General features: G+C 40.8%; 1 protein-coding gene across 16 annotated transcripts in view; it reads left to right on the top strand.

Annotated features, from left to right (window-relative positions):
* Positions 1-4,611: 4,611 nt before the first annotated feature.
* tjp1b (tight junction protein 1b) overlaps positions 4,612-24,253 on the top strand; it is a 66,390-nt gene continuing 46,748 nt past the window's right edge. For 5 of the 16 annotated variants that reach the window (XM_068313978.1, XM_068313977.1, XM_068313984.1 and 2 more), the window contains exons 1-3: positions 4,613-5,141; positions 5,648-5,759; positions 23,164-23,314. In XM_068313978.1, the coding sequence (XP_068170079.1) occupies positions 4,706-5,141; positions 5,648-5,759; positions 23,164-23,314 (699 nt within the window). In that variant the 5' untranslated portion in view covers positions 4,613-4,705. Of the gene's footprint in view, positions 5,142-5,647; positions 5,760-14,392; positions 14,836-23,163; positions 23,315-24,253 lie in introns of those variants that run through there. The other 11 variants (XM_068313975.1, XM_068313974.1, XM_068313980.1 and 8 more) reach the window with 8 other exon arrangements.

Genomic DNA, 24,253 nt, shown 5'->3' with positions numbered 1-24,253 from the left:
TCAAACAGAAATTAAGTCATGAAGGCGGGTAAGTTGCTGACAGTAATGTCTGACTCAACTATGTGAGTCTGCAGTAACCATAGCCATGCACTGATAAAACTAATGAGAATCCAGCAGACATGATCAATGACTTTACTGATAACCACATAACAGGAGAGCATATTAGATAACCTTCGGCTATTTAAAGGAACATTTTTGACTGAGACCTTGTGATCGATTAATGATAAGTCTTTTTGTTATCAGTGAAGTTATGCTAAAAATTTCATTTGGCATTCATACAGCGATGGGAGGCACATGAATCACACGTCTGGCAGACAGGAAGAACAGAAACTTTCCACACCAAGTCTGCTTTTGTGTTTGAATTTTTAAATTTATTTAAAATTGATCCATCAGTTCCCAATCAGGCACTTGATTGGGTAGTAGAACAGAAATTAGAACTGAAAATAAGATTTACCTTTCTTGCCAAGTGGTTGTTGACCTTGTCCTCTAATCAAATGAGTAAAAACTCCCCAAACCCATTTTTTCTCTCTTTTAAAGTCAAATGCTAACAGCTACTTTTCAAGTTCTTCAGTTTGGGCATCATTCGTGATACTTCACCAAACCATCACATCCCTATCCCGTCATATCCCCTTTACTTGTATAGGTTCTATTTGAAGTGTTGCTTTCCTTTTTAAAGTTATATTGCATGATTATAAACTGTAAATGTTCCTCCTCGACTGTCCCAGTATCTTGTGGGCGGCCCGCTGCTGCCCGTCTGGGGGTGATTCCACCTCCGTAGCTTTCAGAGCGTTTAGAGAGGGTGATGAGCCGAAACCAAGTGTAGATGATCTAACATCAACACTATTTGTGACCGATCTACAAACACACAACCCATCTAGTCATCTACTCTGCCTGGCCAGCAACATCGCTGCACCAGCAGAATACATTGTGTTTCTCATGGGACGGAGAATTTACAGTCCGCGGTGTCAGCGCTGCCGCTGGCTGTTCGTTTTACAGACTGACTGCTAGAAAACACAGACACAATTAGAGAGAACAACCTCCATACCAGTCTGAAACTCACAGTCCTTCAGAATGGACATTTGTCATTAGTCAGCACACATTACTCAGTAACTCAGATTCAGCTGGGTGAGGTAAAAATATTAGGGAGGAAGTGTAAGTACAAAGATAATGTTGGATGCATTTCATTTTATGCAAATTTTGCAGCATCCCAGGGACATGTCAGAATTATTTAGCCTCGATTCCTCAATTTCGACTGCTTTTTCCCATTCAGCCATAAGTTATATAATGTTATGTATCCGCTGTCTGCTTGCAGAATTACACAAGAAGTTATTACTCGATTTTGAATTAAAAGCAGGAAGCACATGATCCAATCAAAAAGCCATTACATTTTGTCTGTGATCTAGGTTATCATCTGCAAAACTGACATGATGACATACCCACATGATCTAAGTTATGCAAGTAAGGTCTATTGATGCAGAAGGCTTCAATTTCTAATGCTCATGGAAAATTTTCTACATTGAGATAACGGTGTTACTCAGCAGGGCCCAGAACCACTTTCAGGCTTGTAGCTCTGTCAGTGTGAACTCTGACACACTGAATGACATAGAAGAATGCACAAAATTGATAACTTTCAAATTTGATATCTAACAAGGCACATGCAATCGTGTAGATTATGTATACTATCATGCTCATGTTAAATTTCATAATACTGGTGAATGATTGGGCAATGAGATAAGACCCTTTGGTGAAAAGTCTCACCGACGACTATCCATATCTTCTTTTATTTGCTATATTTGTCTGTGGGCTAAAAGCCCACTGATGGAAGCAAATGATAAAGCAATCAATTGACTTAAGTCCACTTCTGATAAGACATTTGCATGATGCAATAAGAACTACTGAGGATGCAGATTACTCAGCATTAAATCTACTCCATGACAAATATAATAAAAAATAAATAATAAAGCAGTAAGCGGCAGGTTTGGTGCAGTGCGCAGTGCTGTTGCCTCACAGCAAGGAGGTTCCAGGTTCAATTCCTTTCTGTGCAGAGTTTGTATGTTCTCCCCCCATCTGCATGGGTTCTCTATGGGTTCTCCATTTCCACCCACCTACAAAAACATGAATTTATCACTCTAAATAACCATAGGTGTGTTATATCTGACTGGTTCTATGTCCATCATGTGGCTCTGCAGGAAACTGGTGGCTCCCTCCCAATGTTCCCCATGACCCTGAACAGAAAAAGAGGCTCAGAGAGTGTATGTACAGGTATATGTGATGGTTATTGTGTCTGTTATTTCTGTAAGTATGAAGTGCAGATTATGAAGCATGTTTTGCAATTTAATGTAAACGGTTTTACATTTTGGAAGTGGAAATTATTGAAACCCCATTATATTGTATATTAGTGTCAGGTTTTTTGAGATAACTTATATACATTATTCTAACAATTAGGTTTATCATCCACATTCACAGCAGCACGGTGATGAAGCTGTTAGCGCTGTTGCCACACAGCAGGTTCAGTAACTTATCATCCAGGTAAATCACAGAACTTTTTTGATGCTGTTCAGTGGAGCAAAGGAATCATCAATTTCTGGTGGAAGAAAAAGAAGAAGAAGAAATTTACTTTAATAATCCCCTTGGGGAAATTACTTTTTCTAGAATGAGGTATTTGCTGAAAAGAGCACCCTATAGCTCATAGGAGCTGTTTTGTTTCCTTTGACACTTGCTGCATAAATGCATTCCCTGGTGGTCTAATGGGTGGGTTTCAGTGCTCTCACCGCCGCGGTCCGGGTTTTATTCCCAATCAGTGAACTTTAGTTTTGGGGCAGCAGTAGCTCAGTTCAATAATTCTTGGGCTGGGAACCAGAGGGTGGTTAAAAACACATGTCGGGAAAAAACTTTTTGAGTGTGAACCAACAATGGGAGGTGTTACCTCTCGAGCACAGCCGAGGTACCCTTGAGCAAGGCTCTATCCCCTTTATAAACTGCTCATTGGGGGTGCACTACGAAGGAGCTGCCCGACGCCCTATCTCCCAATGGGGCTCAATACAGTTCATAAAAATTGAAATTCAATCAAGAAAGAAGAGATTCTATAAAAAACATCTCCTTCCATCCCAAAGGACAACAATACCAAATAGGCCTGCAGTCCACCAGAGCTCAGTTTCAGATAAAGTTCTGGCGGCCATCATAATCACCTGTGTCAAATCACCTTGAATATCTCTGGTGGAATTTGAAGAAGGTAGTTGCAGGTAAACCTTAAATCAATCCATTGGACTTTAAGAAAGTTTCTTGAAGACCTTTCACCTCCCATCCAAGAGGCTTCTTCACTTCTAGTGTTGGCGGTCTTGTCATTAATGAGACCCTTCATCTGGGTCAATCTGCTGAGTAGTTCTTTTGTTGAATTTTGAAAGGACCTGATTGTAAATAGGCAAAAAAATGATGTCACAGACCAACCCCCCACTTCAGAGATGGCTTCTCCACTTTGACATAGATGGTTTATTTCACTCCTCTCTCAAATCATCTGTCCTCCCTGTCCAAGGTCTGGACATTGGTATCGTGAAACAGAGACCATTGCCCTTGAGGAAAGAATGCCGGTCAGAAGCTGCTGTCTGATTATGTATCACAGCAGCTCACAGTTAAAGGTCTCTGTACTAGAGACACTTAGTTTTTAGTACAGCTAACCAGTTAAAGAAGCATCTTGTTTTATAGATAGACACACCAGAGTTTGGATCACAGCTGGTTTTCTCCCAGATTCTGCTCTCAGTCCAAGTTCAGTTCTCAGGTCTCAGTCCTTTTCCTGGGTGTTTGTGAACATTGGTGACACCAATCCTTGACTCTGGTTACACAAGTTAGTTGACGTGTTAAAGGATCACATGACATACTGTACATGTCATACTCATTGATCAAATGGCTCCCTCTTCTGGTGAACAGTAAGTCATCCTTCATCACCTCTTACTGCAGCTGGATGACATGATTCAAGGTCACATCAGTGGTGCTGCACTACTTTTTAAAATAGATTTCCAGGACAATGCATTAACCCCCCCCCCAAAAGCCCTTGATCCATTTCATTATATGTTAACGCTTCACCTCAGTGCTACCAGTCCCCTCAATGTGTCGGGTCAGTGCCCATGACAAAATGGTTTAATCTTTCTCTAATCAGGCGTCACATTCACACCAATAAGCAGGAAGGGCAGGTTTTTGGGGAGCTGATTAGTGCACCGCCGTAGTCAAACAGCCAGAAGTAGGGTGCCTTGCCCAGGGGCAGCTGCAATATGCATGGTGGACTGGAGCACCCCATGCCTTCTTGTTCTATGTTCCTGATGATTTTTAGCCATATCACAATTACCTATAATGACCATAGGGTCTGTGACATGGTTCTCCTAATTAATACTCTAAAGAGATGACATGAAATAAAAAGTAGTAAAATGTGTTTTTAATTAAAGGGCAAACCTGATATCAAAGGCCAAGTGGCTAAATGTAAGATTCTCTAAAAGGCAAAATGCTGCAAAATATGTAAAGGATGTTTGCACCGTGATGAGAAGTTTACATTGGTGTACTTAAGAGTCTGGTAATCTTCTTAGTGTCAGTAAGTACCCAGCTAGGAATCAGCTAGTGTCCAGATTGCCTCCTCCTGCCCCAGATAAACGACTCAGACAAAAACAAAGTGGACCTCGTAGAAGTATGTGGCATGGTGACATCCCTTGCTTGAAATATGCACCTCCCCTCCTTTGGGAACTCTGTTGACAGAGGCGTGGAAGAGGTTTTGGTGGGTCTCCTCAACTTGAAGATGTTTGGCAGCGGTACCAAGAAGTGGTTTGTGAAGAAGCAAAAGAGGCAACAGCAGAAGCCTGTCAGGAAGCCATGCGCCAGGAAGAGGAAGAGATGGGCAGCAAAGATCCTCAAACAACATCGTGAAACCATCCTGAGCGAGCTGGATGTCAGTGTCGTACTTCCCTACCTAGTGTACGATAAGGTTTTCTCTCTGGGGGAGTACAAGGAAATACTGGGACAGGAGTCCAGTGAGAAGCGGATGGAGGTATTCTTGGACCATCTGTCCTCCAAGGGGCCTGCGGCATTCTGCTCATTCTGCTCTGTTTTGGAGGAGGTGTGTCCCCACCTGCTAACCTCCTTTCTGTTGGATGGAGAAGGTAAAGCCATTCATCACACACTACATCAGTGAGCTACACAAAAATCTAAGGTCAAAGAGGTTTCATGTTCTCTTTCTAGCTGTTTCACATTTGCTATTCTGTATTTAGTTTTCTGTGGGAAATGACAAACAAAGAAACAACAGAATAAAGGGAAGATAACCACTTTGCAGTAAGCCAACGCTGCAGACTAAGCCAACAAAAATAGCCTTTTAAATCTGGATGTCTGAGGGGATTACTGAGCTGCCGGCATTCCTAACTAGCCTTCGACAACATATGGGCTCAGCGTGAAGACCGTCTGGGGGGACCTGTCTGTGCTATGCTATTCCCAATCAATATGCTTCAGTTAGTTACATAAAACTGAATGTACTCAAAAACAAGAAAATACTGACATTTACATCTCATTGAGTTTACTACAGTCAGTAATATTAAGTTTATATATATATATATATATATATATATATAATATACTGTGTATATATATATTTAACATCTATCTGCTCCAACAGATGGTGCCTCAAGACAAGGCCGGACAGGGGGCCTCGTTGTTCCCCCAAACAGTCCAAGAGAGCCGTCTCTTTGCTCCCCTCCGATGTACAACGACCCAATGTTTGACTCAAGGTAATAACATAACAGATGTAATATAAAAGCACATTGAGGTCCACATAGCTTTATTTTCTGAATAATTATTTATGAGTTGATCAAATGTTTCTTGTGTTATAAAGTTGTCTCTGAATGATTTCAGAGACAACTGAAAGTAGGTATTGAGTTATGGTTCCCTCCAACATCGTCGTAGATCACTTAAACTGCAGAAGGAAATGGTCAGATGGACAGTTTCACACTACAGACACACTACTATGTCTACTGCTGTACTAACGGGTCACATTAGTCTGCTTGGCTAAGTAAGAGTGATCGGTAACCAAGGTTATGTTGTGTTGTGAGGATTTGCAGGGCTGTGGGTTCTAAATGATGGCGTATAATTGCATCACTGTATCGTAATCTCTTGAATGTCGTCTCTGCTGTCTTGTGTCCACGCTGATTGTGCTGCTTTTTTGTTGTACCATTGCCTTGTTTTTGCATATCATAACTTATTCCTGTAATGATTTTCCAGCTGCAGTTGAAAATGAGCTGACTTGAATATTTGCAAAAATGTTGATGTGTGCTGTCCTTGTAAATGCATTAAGAAACTAGATTGGTAGCAAATAGAGCTCATACCTCCATCAAGGGCCAGTAGTCCTCAAAGTAAATCAAGCCTCATCTGAAATGAACAGAATCAAACTTTGTGTCATCATCATTTTTCACAAACTCAGTCGTATCAACTCTCGGAATACACATAATTTCCTCCGTCACAATCCATGTATCCACGATCCATGAAGGTAGTTGGTGTGAGAGAAGAGGATGCAGAAGACAGGGTTAGATGGAGGCAACTGATTCACTGGGGGGATCCCTGAAGGGAAAAGCTGAAAGGAGAAGAAGAAGACGATCCATGTATTATTATTTGAACACATACTATCAAACAATATTAAAAAAAACAACAACACTTCACCAAAATGTAACAGGATCTATTTTGGCTGAGGACCCTCCATTGTCTCAGCAAGTTTCATGTTTTTTCATAATCCTACTGATAAGGCAAATAACTGAAGGATAAAAAAGAATTACATGTAATAGAAATGACACCAATAAAATACATGTAAATCACCTCTTTATACCCAACATGAACAGAGAATATATGTTTTAAGGGTAAATGTGTAATAGTTTTAATTTGACTATTGTGGCAGACTTGAGTTTTCACTAGTGAAGATTATTGCTCTCTTTATATTCATTATTCAGCTCTTAAAATAACATACCTGATGACATCCACAAAAGAAATGATCGAAAGTGGAGAAGAAAATGACTTCTGCAGAGATATTCTTTTTTTACTTGCTAGAACATCAGTACACAGAACCCAGCAAGGCTGCTTATATCCTGTCAGTGTGTCAGATTCTGGGGATAACCGTGATGGTGTATTTCCAGATGTAGGGCCCTGGGGAATCAGTGTGTGTTTGTGTGTGTGTGTGTGTGTGTGTGTGCGTGCGTGCGTGCGTGCGTGTGTGTGTGTCTTGGATGTGATGTTTCAAGTGACGGGACAGAGTAGCTGATGCTCTCTAGACCGTTAGGAAGGCCTCTTCAATATATGACAGCTAAGTCAGCATGGAGCAACACAGCTATCCCAGTGGTCTGGCCCTGGGCTCTGAAACACACACACACACACACACACACACACACACACACACACACACACACACACACACACACACACACACACACACACACACACACACACACACACACACACACACGTAGCTGACAGGATCATACTAACATAAACACCAGACAAGCAGTAAACGGTCAGAATGGACACAAAGCTTCCAGAGAAGATGTCGTATACTCACAAGGCAATGTAAGTCCTTCATGTTTCTCGTGCAAACGTGTGACTCCTGAGTGTAACTGATGGTAATCTACATTGTGTGTTCTCTCTCACTGGATACTAGCAAAGTCAGACTGTTTTGCTTGCTCCAGTTTTTATCCTCATATTCCTTCTTGTTTATCAGCTGTTAATGCGAGTTCATTTAGAGACAGTGAACAAATCAAATGTCAGGCAAGGCTGCATGCATGTCTAGATAAAAATGGCATAATGTTTTGTTTATTTACTCTAAGGAGAAGTAGGACAGAAAGTGCCTCAAGTCGCAAATGCTTGGCTTCAGATTTGTGTGCCATCATGTGCCCCGATGTGACAGAACCAAACATGTCTGCAGTCTCGCTTGTTATGAATACGGAAATAACCTGAGAACATCCTCCTCTTGATGAAATGTGTGTCAAAGTTAGGTATTTCTTCACCCCACTGTGGTGTACGCTCACTGATCCATGGTAGGAGAGCTCATTGATTGCCAGCTGTGTGGGTTCAAAGAGGCAGTTTGGGTTTTCATATTTGCTTGTGGTCGGGATCCCGCTGACTGAGTGTGAACATGCAGTATTTAATCGCATCTCTGTGCTTCTGTCATAGAGGGCATAAAAGATCCATGCATCACTGAAAGAGCAACATCGTTTTTTAAGACCAGCATATAAATCACAATTCCAGCCTGAAATCTGGAGCGCTAATTGAAACACATAAAATACAAGAAGACTCAGAAAGATTCCACTGACAACTGTCTCATTTAAACCTGCAGGAAGCATCATGCTCTCCTTGCAGGATCTGTGTGCGATTTCCAAGAATACACTTGAATCTGTGGCCTTATATGTATATGTGAGGCTGCAATGATGATGTAAGTCATGGCGCCTTCATCCATAAGTGGAGAAAATGAGATGCTGGCAGGTTGAGGAGGAGGTGGCAGAGGAGGAGCAGAGAGATTAGCTGGAGCTGTGAGGTTATGCTTCCCTGGGCTGATGACTCACCTCAAAGCACATGGAGAGAAAGCACTGCGACAGCACTGAAATGTGACTGTGTGTGTGTTTCATCAGGCTTCTCTTGTTCTTCTTGGTGCAGTGCATTCATGTGAAAAGGACTTTGTCTGTGAACTTCTCTTCTTTGCTTGGTGCAAAAGTAATAAATCATGGTGCTAGAGTGGCAGAGGTGCTTAGGGCTTTCGTCCAGGCTTACCTCCTCTGGGACCAGCCTGAGTCCTACAAACCAGCTTTGATTTTGCTGCACAGAATAAAGTGGACAGGAGAGTGTAAGGACACCAGAAAGAAGGGCAGTCCTGTCTGTCCTATTTACTTGAAAGCGGGGGTGCACATGTTTGCCTGCGCATCCCTGTGAGTGTGCGGCGTACAGTAAAAGATGTCAGCAGTGGGTTCTCATGTGAGAAGGGTAATGATGGGGCGAGCTGCCCTGAAGCATCACTGTGGAGATGCAGAGGGGGGATGCCACTGTGAAATCTAAGTGCTGCAGTGGAGTGTGCATGGGTATGCAGTGGGCTTCAGACTGCAGCACGACCAGTGACCCACTGCTGTCTCCACGCTTCCCCACTGACACACTACGACTGGTTCCTGCGCACCGGTTTTCATCAGTGTATGTGTGTGTGTGTGTGTGTGTGTGTGTGTGTGTGTGTGTGTGTGTGTGTGTGTGTGGTGTGTGGGTGTGTGGGTGTGTGTGTGTGTGTCCCAACCATTAATGTCACTAATGACCGCTGTGTCTTACATGCCTGATAATGATGATCTGTGTTGTCTGGTGAATCAGTGACTTGAATGGCGTCCTTGTTGATGGGGGGGGGGGTGACAGAGTGCATGGCTGGTAGGTTTGTTAGACAGCAGCTGTGCTCTGATAATTTCATTTTGTGGTGTGTTAGGTACGTGTTAACTGGACACGAGGCTTTTCAGATGGGATGTCACAGAGAGCATCTAGATTTTTCACGTATGGGAAAACCAAATCATTCATCATCAAACATAATCTCAAACCCAAGAGCGATAATATTCTTGCCAAAAGGTAATTAATAAATGACAATATTGGCTATAAAATCCAAAATATGTACAGAAATGGAATTAACATGACATGCTATTTACATGAGAGAGCTATAGGGGGATTGTACTTTTATTCACCACATTGACTATAATACTAATTGTGACAGTAATTAATACTGATCGTGATATAATAATAATAAGCCAATGAGTTTTTGCAAGCAGTTTCATGAAAAACCCTCTGTAAGAATCAAACAACTTGAAACGTAAGCTCCAGTGGAGAGCCAGACACACAGTCATGTCTCCTTCATTAGTACCAACAATGTTTTGGAAACGTTTTTAGAACAGGATTGACAAGTACCTCATGATTTATCAATGAAAAAATAACTGTGGTGAGACTCTGAATCCTGTATTTTTACAGCATTTTGTCAATGAAATGGTGACATACTGTCTGGAAAATACTTCACAAACTCAATTAAATGGTGACATACTGTCTGGAAAATACTTCACAAACTCTAAATTAAGTAAATCATTTTATGATTTTTAAAATTATGTGATCTTAATATGCTTTTAAGTATGTAAGCCTCTCTCCATAACAAACATCCCTAGAAACAGGCCTGTCATCTGTGTTAGCTACAGCCCTACTTATCACAGAACCACATGATTTTTATATTGATGCTTATCTTTTTAAAACAGACTCCAACCTTATTTCAAGTGTAAAACATTACTTAGCTATCATTTTTATTTCCGTACACAGATGCTGTTAGAGGCCTTCTCTTCAGCAGGTACAGCATGAAAGGATTTTTAGACATTGGAACACTGGGTGAATTTAGGTCTCTTTAATACCCTAAAGGGTTTTCAGGTTCCAGTCACCCAGAAGTAAATGGCAACCACAAAAAGAGCTGCTTTTAAATTTCAGAAAAGGCCTGATGTTCATTCTCCGTGTTTTATTCTTGGCTCTGTTGTTTATACAACACATCCAGCTTCGTTCATTTTAGAAACAGGAACATTTATCACAGTTTCAACTATAGATGTAACCTCAGAATGTGAAGTTTTCAAGCTTGCAATTCTATGTTTATCTCACACTTCCCAAAGTGAGGTTTACATTGTCACCGCGGTAGGTTAATATTGTGAAGGATACTTTCACTACAGTATCGTAGACGTATGCATTTTTTTAGCAAAATCGGCCAGAGTGGGATTTGCTGGCAGCATCAGAGCCTCATCTTGAACGATGATGGATTCCTCCAGGACAAACCAGTTTCTGGAGTTTGTTTTCAGGCTGTGCTTCAGTCCCATCTTTAAAATTAACAGAGCACATAATCCATTTACTGTGTAATTCCAACAAGAGACATTTTCTGCATTTTATTAGCCAGCTGTATTAAAATGTTTCATCCTCAGAAATCTTGTACTGTTTAGTATCTTTGTTTAAGTCTGCCTGACTTCTCTACTCAGGTGAGGGGAGGGTTCGCTCCAATAAGAGTTAAAGTCTGGACTGGTCGACTGCTCTAAAGCCAACTGTCAGTCTGGGCGCCTGTCTGCTGCTAAAGCAGGTGCTGTGGTCACATCTCACTGAGGCAGAGCTGCTGTGGGCTGCACTGCTGTCATCTAACAGAAAATGAGTCATCACAGAATCTACATCAGAAATGTGATTAGTATTTATAGTGTTGAGGACTAAATACATCAGCAAACATTGAACTTTATTCTAAACAATTGCCTAAAGATATATATGAGGAATTTGCAATTTCAAGGTTAGTTATTTGTATTTGTATTTGAAGACTTTCAACGTCATCAGTAGAAAATACTTCATATTTCAAACCCAGTATTTTCTCAGGCAAATCAAGCTCCTTCAGTGAAATTGGTTTTGACAAACTTTTCATCCATGCTCATCCAACCAGCTTGAGGAGACACTCAACACATTTGTACTTTTTTTGTGTATTCTCATTTCGTGTATTTTAGGCAATATAAAAATAATGTAAAGTGTAGATATCCAACATATTAACACTGATCATCCATGTTTCTCATCTGATGCAATTCATTGGTGGATTTATGTTTCTTTCTAGTTCAGGGTCCATAAAAGGAACATATTTTAAACAGAAGAAGCAAATCTTTGTCCAACATCCAACAATTTCATGTTTTATTCACCAGTAATTCCTTGTTTGACATCAGCTCTGTGCTTTTGAGCAGAGACACACATAATTAAATATATTTTGCATATTGTGCCTTGTTCAAGCACATTGTGAACGTCAAAAGAGCATAATTCTTGGAGTCACTGGATGTTATACTGAGGCGCGTAGAAAACATAATACATAAGACACTTAACTTTTTTTTAAAAATGTACCCTTTGCAACACACAGTAAACACCAGTTTAGAGCAGCAACACTTCAGACACTTTAGACAAATACTCGGGTTAACAGATAACCTGAACAGTCAGATTCAGTTAACCGTTGACTGTCCGGTACCCACAGACGTGGCAGCGATTGTCAGCGGCTGCTTGTCTGTGTGTGTTGGTGATAGTCTCTTCATTAACGTCAGAGGAACTACAAGTATTGATTGTTGGATTAGCAGAAATACAGTCTCCTTTGATCAAATCATTCATATCACAAAAATACAACATATAGTGCGTAAGCCACAAGATTTACTACCGTCCATTAACTCTCCACCAATTTCATTGTGTGTGACGTTTCAGTTTAATTATGCACCAGCTGCACCCTCGGACCATCTGCCATTTCTGTATCACAAGGGAAAGTTTCCTGTCTCCGAGTGTGATTTTCATATCATCCAGACATACAAAAAGATGAACAGCAAAAATTCATGTTTAGTTGTCCTGCTTGTTAACACGACAGCAAACTATGTCCTCAATTGTAAATAAAACTGTGCTGGCATTCAGTGTACTCAGCTTGACTTTGATAACAAATGAAGGTTCATTACGGAGTTGGAAACATGAATTTCACTTAAAGTTCTTGGCACAATGTTAACAAACTGATGAAGACCATAAGATGCAGCTGAAAGCTCCTGTAATGTTCAGCAAGTCGAGACTTTGTCACACCATTATGAGCAGATGGTGTTTATTCCAAATATGTGCATCTAATATCATTTTATGAATCAATTTACATTAATGCGCACAATAACATCTGCTGTGCATCACATGGGGATGAATTTTCAGTGTGGGGAGTAACTCAGGAAGCTGTCTGTCACGCTGAGGTTTGCAGACACACGTCTTGTACAGGTAGAATCTGTCTGTGTTGGACATCATGCAGGAAAAGGGACTCCATGGTGCATTCAGGTGCATCTCTAAAACACATCACCTCAACAAAAAAACTAATTGCAGTCTTTGTCTGATTTTTGAAATTGCACAAATAATAGTCAGTGGTGATGAGTGCTGTGTGACTTTTTTAGGACTCGTGTATCTCAGCTGTGACGTGATGTTCGTGTCATTTAACCAACCCAAGTTCCACAATTCTATCCTGTTTTCTTGACTGTACCTGTGATTTTAATTTTTGTATTAGCACGATAGATTGAGTACAAATAGACAAGTAGATTTAAATACGTGTCACAACAAAGATGAATACTTACACAAGACTTAACGTATAGGTGCTCAGGTTTATGATAAAGATTTGTACCAATTCTTCTGTTACTTAATATAGCAGGAGATAGAATTGAGTAAAACTACATCCTCATGGTGACGTCACCATTGTGTGTGCTATGCTATGCTATGGTTTATTGGGAAAATGTAATATTCATCGGGTGTTTGAAGAAAACACATCACATCAGAACCTTTTAAATAGTGCTGCGCAAAACACTTTTTTCATTGAGTGCTGCTTTGATCAATAGATTATGTCCCTCACAAGAGCACATATTTACACATCAAATGTGGTTAACCTTCTTAGATTTAATTGGAATAGCAGTACAATCAAAAAGATTTTCTATGAGATCAATATTTCCATGAGGCCTCCACGGCCCAACTCCTGACTGCTGACCTAAATTCAGATACCTGTGAGGATTCTCAGTCATCCAGGTCACGTGAGCTCCAGCTCCAGACACCATGTGGAAGTCTGAGGATGCTGTTCTGTGGAGCAACAACACTAATGCTTCCAGCCATCAGATCAGTGGCATTTCTAGAGGAGAAAGAACCACAAACTGGTAAGAACAGCCTATCTTCTGGCAGGTGGTGGTTCTAAGACACTCTGGACCTGCGTTGCTATACAGGCAATGGAAACCTGCAGCGTGTGGAGGGAAACGTAGAACAATCTGTGAAGAAGACGAACCTTGGACATTAATGGACTTTTTAAAAAGGACAATGATCCAATGATCCAAGGCTTGGTTTCAGTCTTGGCTCACGCCTCAGTCACCTGACTGGAACCACAATCCTCACTGAAAAGGACGTGAACACAGGAATACTTGTGAACAGAGGCCTTCGCCCATGAGGAATGGGGCTAAGATCCCTCAGGAACGCTTTCAGAATCTGTCTGGATTTTCATCATATTTTCAGTCCTACTTTATGGAATTATTTCTAATAAAAATACTCCTGTTTTCAACAACTCGAACACCAACCGCAAACTTCTTCCACAGACACAACTGTTCTCCATTCTCCCTTACTTCCATCCCTCCTCCTCTTCCTCTTCCTCCTCCTCCCCTCCCTCCCAGTCGCTCCCCTCTGACTACACGGCACACACACACACACACACACACACACTCTCTCCTACCTCTAACACACACACACACACACACACACACACACACACACACACACACACATACACACACACACACACACACCACACATACACTCACACGGACGCCTGGACGCTGCAGCGTTTTTAGGAGTGTTACCATCCTCTGACTAGGAAGGAGGAGGCAGGAGGAAGGAGATATGTCCAAATCCTGACCTTATTAGAATAAAATCGACCAATCGGATGGATCGGCGGTCCGCTGGCGCGCTCTAGAACACGGTCGCTCGGTGTCATTGCAGACATGGGTCGCAGCGGTACGGCACCTCTCGCTCAGCTCCTTGGGGAGTGTTTCCTCTGGTAGTCCTTCAGCGCTGGAAATGGCGTTGTGATGCTGAGCATGGAAGACGCAGCGGAGGCGGATGCCAGGGAATAAAGACATTTATGATCACCTGTGCTTTTCTTTGGGTTGGATTTTTAGTAGCGGTGGACAGTACCATGGTGAATTACCAGAAATACATTACTGTAATGCAGCTGGCTCTGGGGGTGACTGCCGTCAACAAAGAACATTGTCTTCCACCCAGGAAGCGAATGTGGTGAGTATATCTTGGTGCGGATGGTGATGATGATGATGATAATGATGATACAAGGCTGGGGGAGAATAAAAAGGTGGTGGTGGTGGTGGTGGTGGTGGGGGGGTGCTGTCGCTTCCCTCACATCTCGTCAAATGATGAGTGGGTCACGGAGCCACGGTGCGCTCCAACATGTCATAATATTCCATTCAGCCACTGCAGCCCTGTCTGCACCATGTTCCAGCGATCACAGGCGCACTGTGGGGGCACACACAGTGTTCACGGCAACTACTGTGGGAGTTTGCGTGTGTGTGAAGTCTTCCTGTGCTTCAGTTTGTAAAGTTGAATGCGTACGGATGATGTAACGACCTCACCATTGTCTGCTTGCCTCCAACTTCATGTGCGTCAACGCGCTCCACGGCCTCCGCTGGAAATGTCATCATCAAGATAATCATGAGGCTGCCATCACCCTTCCTACCCCCCCCCCCCCACCACACACACACACACACACACACACAGCTCCATTTTTTACCTCCACTTGTGTGTCATGAAATGTAAAGCCTGTATTTGCAGCGCCTCCAGGCCTCTGCACACCTCTTCCTGTCTATTAAACGTTTTCTTCCATACTCTGCTCTCAGCATGTGTTTGTGTCTCCATCCATCTCTTGGGTTCCCCTGGTTGTTCTATTTGAACCACATCTTCCTCTGTTCTTCCTTGTTCATTCATTTGTTTACATGAAGACAATCCTCCTGTCTGTCCCTTTTCCTCCCTCCCTGTAAGCAGATTTCTGCAGCTACAGCGCGTTTAACACCGTGTCCCTAATCACAGATGGATCGCCATCTAGTTTGAAAGCCACCATGGTTAATTGGGAGTTAATAAGCTCTCACACAAACTCCAAATGTTGTGTAAGGTGTCATCATGAACCCTCATAATGCATCACATCACCTGGGCTCCAGTGTGGGAAGCTTCACAGTTCTCATTACATCCTTCAACCATTTCTAAACCACCCTCTGTGACTGAAGTAAGGACAAAACACTGATAAATTCTCTTGGAAAATATTACCATCATTAAAACAGATTTATGGATGTGTGCACAGCACGGCCGGAATATTATCAGAGGTGAAATTACCCCCAGGTTAAAAATCCAAATATTCACAATAGGATGTACTTGTTGTTGGTGGGGTGAAATAAGGTGTTCTCAGCGTTTCTTACCGGATGTGAATTCAGACGTTTAAAAGAAGCCCGTTTCTTGTAAACACTCAGGAGTGATGTCACAGAAGCTGCTCTAACCTCAGCAGGGTCAGACGCTTATCACGCAGCTCCCTGCTCTCTCTGGTTAATCATATTCCTTAGTCATCCTCTCTCATCAGTCTAATTGGCCTCTGTGGGGAAGATGAGATGTTTCACTGAGACAAAGGCATCCTTTCATGTTTCTTCTAATATTTTTGTTTTGAGTCTTATGTCTCTATATTTAAGGAGCTTTTGGGACAGAGACTCTTGTATCATCTACAGCCATCAACTGATACAAAGGCCAAGCTAGTTATGTAACTCTTAGAGCCAGCTCTGACCTTGTTATATTTTATGTTTTTTTAACAGCTGAAGTGAAAATCTGTAGTCGCATCTACTGTGACACAAGTGGAAAACAACCCCTTCATTCAGCTCTAATAATCAATTACATATGATGAGTCAGAATTAGTAGAGCTGTATGTTCATCTAAAGGTTTCATTGTCAAATGTCATTTAAGGGACACGCTGTGGATCTTCATTCCATTCACGCCACATTTTTGTTATCCATGACAACCAAACATCTCGTGAAGTTTGGATATTGTTAAAATAGTTTTTCCACCTCGAGCAAACGTTACACAAGTTACATTGAAAATTGTGTCTCCGCAAAAAGTCACATTACTAAGAGGTAACACAGACTTTTAATGTCACTATCACGTCATAAATGAATGAACTGATCTGTTACAAAAGATGTTGCAGGATTCCTGTATCGCCATTGTGTATGGCAAATGTTAAATGTCTGCATATTCATATTTGTGCTAATGCGTTATGCATGAACAGTAATGCTCAGGCCACCCCGTCCTATCTGTGGATTTATATGTCACAGATGGACTTTGTGGTGATACAACTGTTTAAATTTAAATATCTCTTAAATTAAATCACAGATTCTAAATCTGTGATTCAATTTCTTTTAGTGGTTGATATCTGTTTTGAAAGATCTGGATACCTTCAATATTTTACTAACTAATACTGTAAGCATTAAACAGAGATTCATGATTTTTGTGGTTAATTTTTTTTTTTTAAAAGTTCAATTCATTAAGTTTGAAATTAATGACAGTTGGAAATACGTACATTTGAATTACAGAAATAAAATGTCATAAACGTAGACTTTACAAATTTCAAATATGAGGAAGTGTTTTCAGTCAGTGTGTGAAAAGATTTTTTGATTTATCTTGTTGCTATTGGTGTTGTTGTTATTTTTCTTCCTATTCTTCTGCCATTTTTCCATTAGAGGGTTCCACAGTGATTCATCTTATTTTAATATAATAAATAAAATTTAAGTACACAAAATCATAACATGTTTCCTCACATATTTTGAATATTCTGTGTTCAGCAACAAATTATTCGACAACAAGTTATTCACATTGACTCAACATATTACATTACATTAAATGTAATGTGCTTCAATGGACATTACATTTGAATTATCAAATGTTTGAGATGTAACTATCATCTGGTGTATAATGTTGGATATTAGTCAACAGTAAATTAAAGCTGCAATGGATGTATGCAAAATTTACAGGATTAAATTGAGAAATCACAGATAGGGTCCTTAAAGTGTAAACCTAAAGCAACCCCTGTAAACATTATCACAAGAAGAACATCTCTTCAATTCTTTGGCCAAAGAACTAATTGATATTGATTAAATCTAAGAATCAATAGCTATACTTTACCTGGAGATGACCAAATGCATAATAGTCAGCAGTTAAAAGTACAGCGTCTGAGATGGTTGTTCATGGTAATCGTTTATTCCCTCCTTCATTCTCATCCTCGCCAGTATTAGTAATGTCTACAGGAGGAATAACTGCAGGCAATATAATGTTCATTTTAAGTATTAGTGATGATAATGGCTGCAACACTACTAGCAATAGTACTACAAAACAAATGTCCTTTTGTCATTCACCATTGTATATGTTTGACTCAAAGCTATTATAATTCTTTCCCCGCTGTTTATTGTACATGAACATGTGCCAAAACACACAGGAAGTGTGCACAGCCCTTTAGTCCCTTTGAACAAAAGCATCCACTCAATTAACGTTCTGTAGTGTCACTGAATGTGACACGCAGTGTCCTCATTAGATAAGCCTGTGTTTTTCTAGATTTATGTCCAGATTTGGGACCTTTTTAAAACATCCTGTGACTTTCGACGCAAATGAAAGGTAGCACGGTGCTGAATAAATATTTTAACAGTCGTTGCTGCCATAACAGGTGAGTTTTACATCTAATACATAATGAACATATAGTGTAGCTGTGAACCATGGGTTAGGAAGTCTGTCATAGTTCTGAGACTAAAATGTCCTTTATCTCTTCTCTGTAATGATTCTTGACAAAGTCATTGTGTTAGTTTAACCTTTTCCCACAAATTGTACTGATGGATTAAAGTGACCTTTAAGATCAATACTAACCTTAAGGCATTAACACTGCCCATATTTAGAAATGCACAAAAACAATTATCCATCGACACACTACTGGAGTTAAACCTATCTTCACTTATTTGTCAAACTAACATTTACAGATTGACTTTCTAAGCTTTCGCAATATGAAGAACAGTTGAATTTCTCTTTGATGATATTATAAAAAACAATTGATGAAAACACTCTGAGCTCTGTTGAATTGTGACCACATTTACCGTTAAAGTTCTCTTTCTAATACAATTAAGTGAAGAAAAATTAGAATCACTTCCATAAATGAAATGAATGTGTTGTGTTTGTTGACTCCAAACAGTACCCACTGATGATCTGGGAAGGAATTTATTTGATGCCTTTTTTTTTTTTAACATAGAATGACAGAAAAAAAGTGTATTAATAAGTAGCGCAAACAAAACAAAATTGACAATGTTCAAAAACGAGTAGAGGGATGTGTTTGTTCATCGTATTTTCATTGAATGCCTTCTGTATTACAGGTGTACATAAAAAAGTGACATCACTGATAGATAACATGAGTGAAGGCTTTGTTTGGTTTGAATGGAGAAATGAATTATGCTGTTTATGGTTGCTCTTTATATAATTGCAGCATTAATTCTGTCCCATTTCTGGTCAAATGGTCAAATCCTGCTTCCTGTTCTGCTGATCTCTCAGCGTGTGGCGGTGAGATTACACACCGCTCTGCCTGAACGCTCACGCCATTCACCGAGGAGGGACTGTGTGCCACACGAATCACATCCTCCCAAAATCACAGGAGGCGCAGCCTCGCCTGCCTTTAATAAAGACTGTATCGCAGCAACAGCTCTCCAAATTAGGATTAGTCTGTGCAGACAGATGTTCCTCTTGCCTGCAGTTTAAAAACTCGTTCCTCTGCACCCAGGCAAAAATTAGCATTAACCTGGCTTAATGAATTTTACACTCTGTTGCAGGCCTGCAGGAATAACACAACAAGTCTATTGTTTACTAGATGTGCCTTCTTATTTTTAGCCCCAATTTTATCTCTCTCAAAAAAAAAAAAAACCATCTAATTTAACATTATGAACAATGTTAAATAGATGGTGTGTCTCCTATCGTACGTCTGTGTGTGTTTTAGTACACCCCGCTTCAAAGCAGTGATGTATTGTAATTTTGTGTGTTCGTTTGTTCATTCGTCCGTCCGTCCGTCCGTTAGTCCACCAAATATCTTCGCAACCGTTGCAGATAGAAAGATGTAACACAAAGCACATTACTCGGGCGGCAAAGGGGATAAAAATAAGATGATGACCTTGACCTTGAGAAAACTATGTCAAGGTCAAACTTCAACTCTTGTACACTCAGGAACCGGATAAGATAGAAAGACGAGTGAGAAGGCCAGCGTGAGTAAGACCATAGATCAAAGCTAGTGCTTTGATCAATGCCAGTAGGTCAGAGCACTAGCTTTCATCTTTGACCTATGCAAGTAGGTCAGGGCAAAATTTTGAATTCAGGGGTGTCGCGGGATGTTACAAGCTGTGACTGCATTGATTGTTGTTGTTTCTGTGAGTGTATGTAGGGATTGTTGCCCTTGTTAAATGTTATATTAGCGGTGGTCGCGATGTGACGAATGAAGCATAACATTGTTTATTGACCTGCTGATTAAGCAGAAGTGTTATTGCTGGAACTGATCGTATACCTGATAGCTCCTCCGGGCGGAGGGAGGGAACAAAGCAGCGGCATTGACTTCTGCAGCTGATGAATGTGTGTGTCCCTCTGCTTTTACTGGTAATGGCATCAGGCACCTGTTTGGCCTTCCCTTATCTGTGAACTACATGGGCACATCGCAGGCCTTCAGGAGTCTATTCATCTATCTTCCACTTACTTATGAAGAGGATTTTTTTTCTTCACACCAGCTGCAAAAGCATCAAAATAGTCGTTACATCAGGATCAGTCAGACACTAACTGTACTGTGAGCTCACCATGTCATACATTTTATGTCTGTGGTAAAACAGAGCTTCATATTAAGGACTGAGGCTTTCATTAAAACATTGATGATCAAAATTATGTGAAATCATAAAAAGATTAGAGTGCTTGCTTTCTTGCTTTGTAATTGGGGGAAAAGCTGGGAGGACTGTCCAAATTGTCCCACCAGCCACTCTGCAGTTCACACATTACATCTTTGTTTCATCTCCAAGGAAACAAAACATTCAATCTGACAAGCTCTGATTTTCCAGGGAGTTTCTGGAGGACAGGAGCCGTGATGGCAGTGAGGAACATCAACATCATGACAAGCTGGATAGAGAGCTATTCTCTGTGAAACCTGGAAGGCAAATTTTACATGTTATTTTTGAACAAGTCAGAGAAACGTAAGTTGTAATAATGGAGCTTTAGAGATGTTTGGAGGCAGACTTTGTTACCCCCCAGGTCCAGCCCAGATGTTGCACCGTATTCTAGTCTTTGTGTTTGAACTAGTCATACTTTAAACGTCTGAACTTACCTTCTCCGAGCTTTAGCTTCATATTAACATAAAGGCAAAAAATTTGCTTACATCTTGTAATTTCACATCCAAAATAAAACACAAGCATTTCCTAAATGTTGAAATTGTCAATATTTTTTAGTTATTTGCCAAATGCTGATTGTTCTAGTTCTAAAAGTGCCCATAACAGTGACAATGTGAGAAGGAACGTGACGACATCCTCATTCTGTCTCACTGTTTCATTTATTCTCTCAGACCTCTGGTGAAACACATCATACCTGCATATTTGATTGAGAAAAGGAATTAATCACGCAAGTGATGTGAAATCATTCACCGGACATTATATCTGAGTTGTCACAGTTACTGGCACTGTTACGCTCTGTCTTTGTGGCCTGAAGTGTTTTGGCTGAAATCCATTTCAGAACTCAACATCCAAGAAAAGAGCTTCAGAGTGTGCAGGTCTGCGCCGGGCCTGCCGTCCAGTCCTTCTTTCATTAGTAATGTTCACTGTATTCTTTATGAGAACAAACTGAGGTCATTTTTGTTATTGACTATTGATATTGCCCAATGCTTTTACCTCACATTTCCAGCCACTAAGCACCTTACACTGCTTCAGGCAATGACAGACTTAATGCAGAAAAGGAACTGGAAGGGAATGTTCTCGCTCCACCTGCCTGTGTCCATTCCTTCCTGTCATAATTTCCTTTTCTCTGTATCCAAATTTAGGAAGATCCTCAGGGTCTGCTACTGAGCATGCTAATGGCTATCTTGTGTCCTAGAGTAGCTCTGTGTGGGAAAGATGTGGCCTGGTAGAATACTATGCTGAGTAAATCCTCATTAGGAGTGACTGTCCTCCGTGACACTAAGCGAAAGGAGTCGAGAGAAGCAAATGAAGGAAAGAAGGAGGTGGCAACAATAGAACCAATTTGAGCTGCATTGTTCTGTGTGAGCACGGAACATTTATGGGAAACAGTTTCTGACTCAAGCACCAAGGAGGTGGCTGACAGTAAAATCCCGTGGCTCATACAGGGATCTTTTCCTGACTACAAAGACGATAAAAAGTGTTCTTGACACGCTTCCCGAAAGTCCAATATGTCATCTTTACATCGATGAAGTACAGAAAGGCAGATACACTTCCATCCAAATGTTATAACAAATTCACTGTTAATTAATAACATTTCCAGTCTTGAGAAATAATTAATAATCAGTTTTCCATCTAGTGCAATACTGACTAATTCTTTTCTTTCAAGGTTTACCAGCTGGTAGTTGATATGATGGTGTAAGTTTTGCATAGAACTGTACGTAAGTCCAGAAGTTATAAATAAATCATATTAATGTAATGTATAATGTAACAGAATTGTGTTAAAAATCACTTTATTATCACTCATTAAAATTTGTATTTTACATTTGATAATCAAAAAATTCTGAGTGCCACAAGCATTTCTTTAAGAATGCCCACCAACACAGGAAAAGATGATCTTTTGAAGGACATAACTGTTTTCTAAACAATTTAAGTTTTATTTATCAGTGACATAGAAAGTGATTAATTACAGCCTATAAACCCCTTTTACAAATGATGTCCTATTAGAACAAGGTGACAATAAAATTTATGTGCTATAGGAGAAGGATGTAGCCGGGCTCAAAAGGTAACCGCGGCCTGGACCAACTGATAAATTTAATTTACAGTACCTACTGTAGTCATTCCTGCAGGGACAATTAAGTTTGTGGTCAACACAACACATTACACAGTAATTAAATGATAAACATGGCAAACACAAAGGAAAAGGGAGTTGGTGGGTTTAATGGGTTCCAACAGTGCTGCTCGAGTGTGTCATTCATGAAGGGTAAATCATTTCCTTCGACTATTGGTAATAGGTCAGCCAAGTGTTCTTCCTCCCCTCATCTCAGCGTGACCCGGCCCGTGGAGCTGCACAGGCCCTCTGTGTCTGAACCTGCAGGGCTCCTGAGCTCTAACCAGCTCCCCTACAGGGCTGCTGTGCTATTAAATCCACTTATAGATTCTTTAAATGTCATTTCATCCAGCAGGGGACTGTGGCCTTTTGCTAAGCAACCAATGTGACCACGTTTTTTCTTCCTGCCCTTCTTCGGTCTTGCCTGTGGTGCTTTATCTTCATGTGGCACAAACGTGAACCTGGTGTGATGCTCTTGTTTTTCTTTTTCCTGTTCCCTCTTTCCCCCCTCCATGCTGACTGTAGGATACACCCCAGCCCCACTGCTGGCTCCATCACAGCAGCCTCCTCAGCGAGCACCGTTCAGGGCAAACCATCTCTCCGCCGCATCAAGGGCCGCATTCACAGGAGCAAGAGTCTGGACAGCATAGATCTGCTTGACTCCAATGTAAGTAGAGTAAGTCAGAGGCCTCATCTAACCTAATCTAGCTAATCCTAATCTAGACTGTATTTGATTGGTCTACAGTTTAAAGATTACTTTCTCACTGGAATCTCACTGATTTTTTATTCCCTCAAACACACACACACACGTTCACTTTCACATTTTGTCTTACATCTGACCTCAGCGCGAACAGACTTGACCTATGACCCCAAATTTACAATTACCATTCTGATGAACAACAGAAAATGTCATTGGTGTCCAGGTTCATTGCCAAAATCTATAAAATAGTGTTTCAGGCATTGTTTGCTATGGTAACGGTAATGTGCTGATGGTCCATTAGCGTTAGAGGCTGACAGCAGGAACACATATCTTCAAAGTTATAATTGCTGCAATAATCCATATTTGACTTTGTCCACCACTGAGGGCAAAACATTGATGTGAATGTGTTCAGTGGTAGGACAGCCTATTAAATTTTCTGTGACTGTTTTGCAATGTGTGGAAAAAAAATCTCATTGAAGTCACATATGAACAAAGCCTTCAGTCTGAGTGTGAAACTACCCGAACAAACCACAGAAATGACTACCTTTAAATGTCTGCAGCGCGCTTATCGCTGCTGATACAGCGTGTGCCGGAGGGGTTCGATTCCCACCATGGCCTCTTGCCGCAAGCCTTACCCCTCGCTCTCTTCCTCATTTCCTGTCATGTCTTCAGCCTGACCTTTTCACAATAAAGGCATCCAAAGATATTACTGTAAAAAACAAAAATAAAGGTCTATACATCTATCCAACCATAAAATAAACCTACTGTAAGACCACAACCTTTGCCTAAATGTTTTTTTTTTTTAAACTAAAAAGTTGCAAGCAGTGCAAGGCATTACAGGCATTGGCCATTTATAATTACAGTACTGTATTTAAGCAATGCAAAGCATGAGAGCTTTAATATAATGATGATACT

This window comes from Antennarius striatus, chromosome 4, assembly GCF_040054535.1.
Source record: "Antennarius striatus isolate MH-2024 chromosome 4, ASM4005453v1, whole genome shotgun sequence".
NCBI classification, from domain to species: Eukaryota; Metazoa; Chordata; class Actinopteri; order Lophiiformes; family Antennariidae; genus Antennarius; species Antennarius striatus.
The sequence above is the reverse complement of the archived record's forward strand: the minus strand, read 5'-3'. Positions and strand labels throughout refer to the sequence as shown.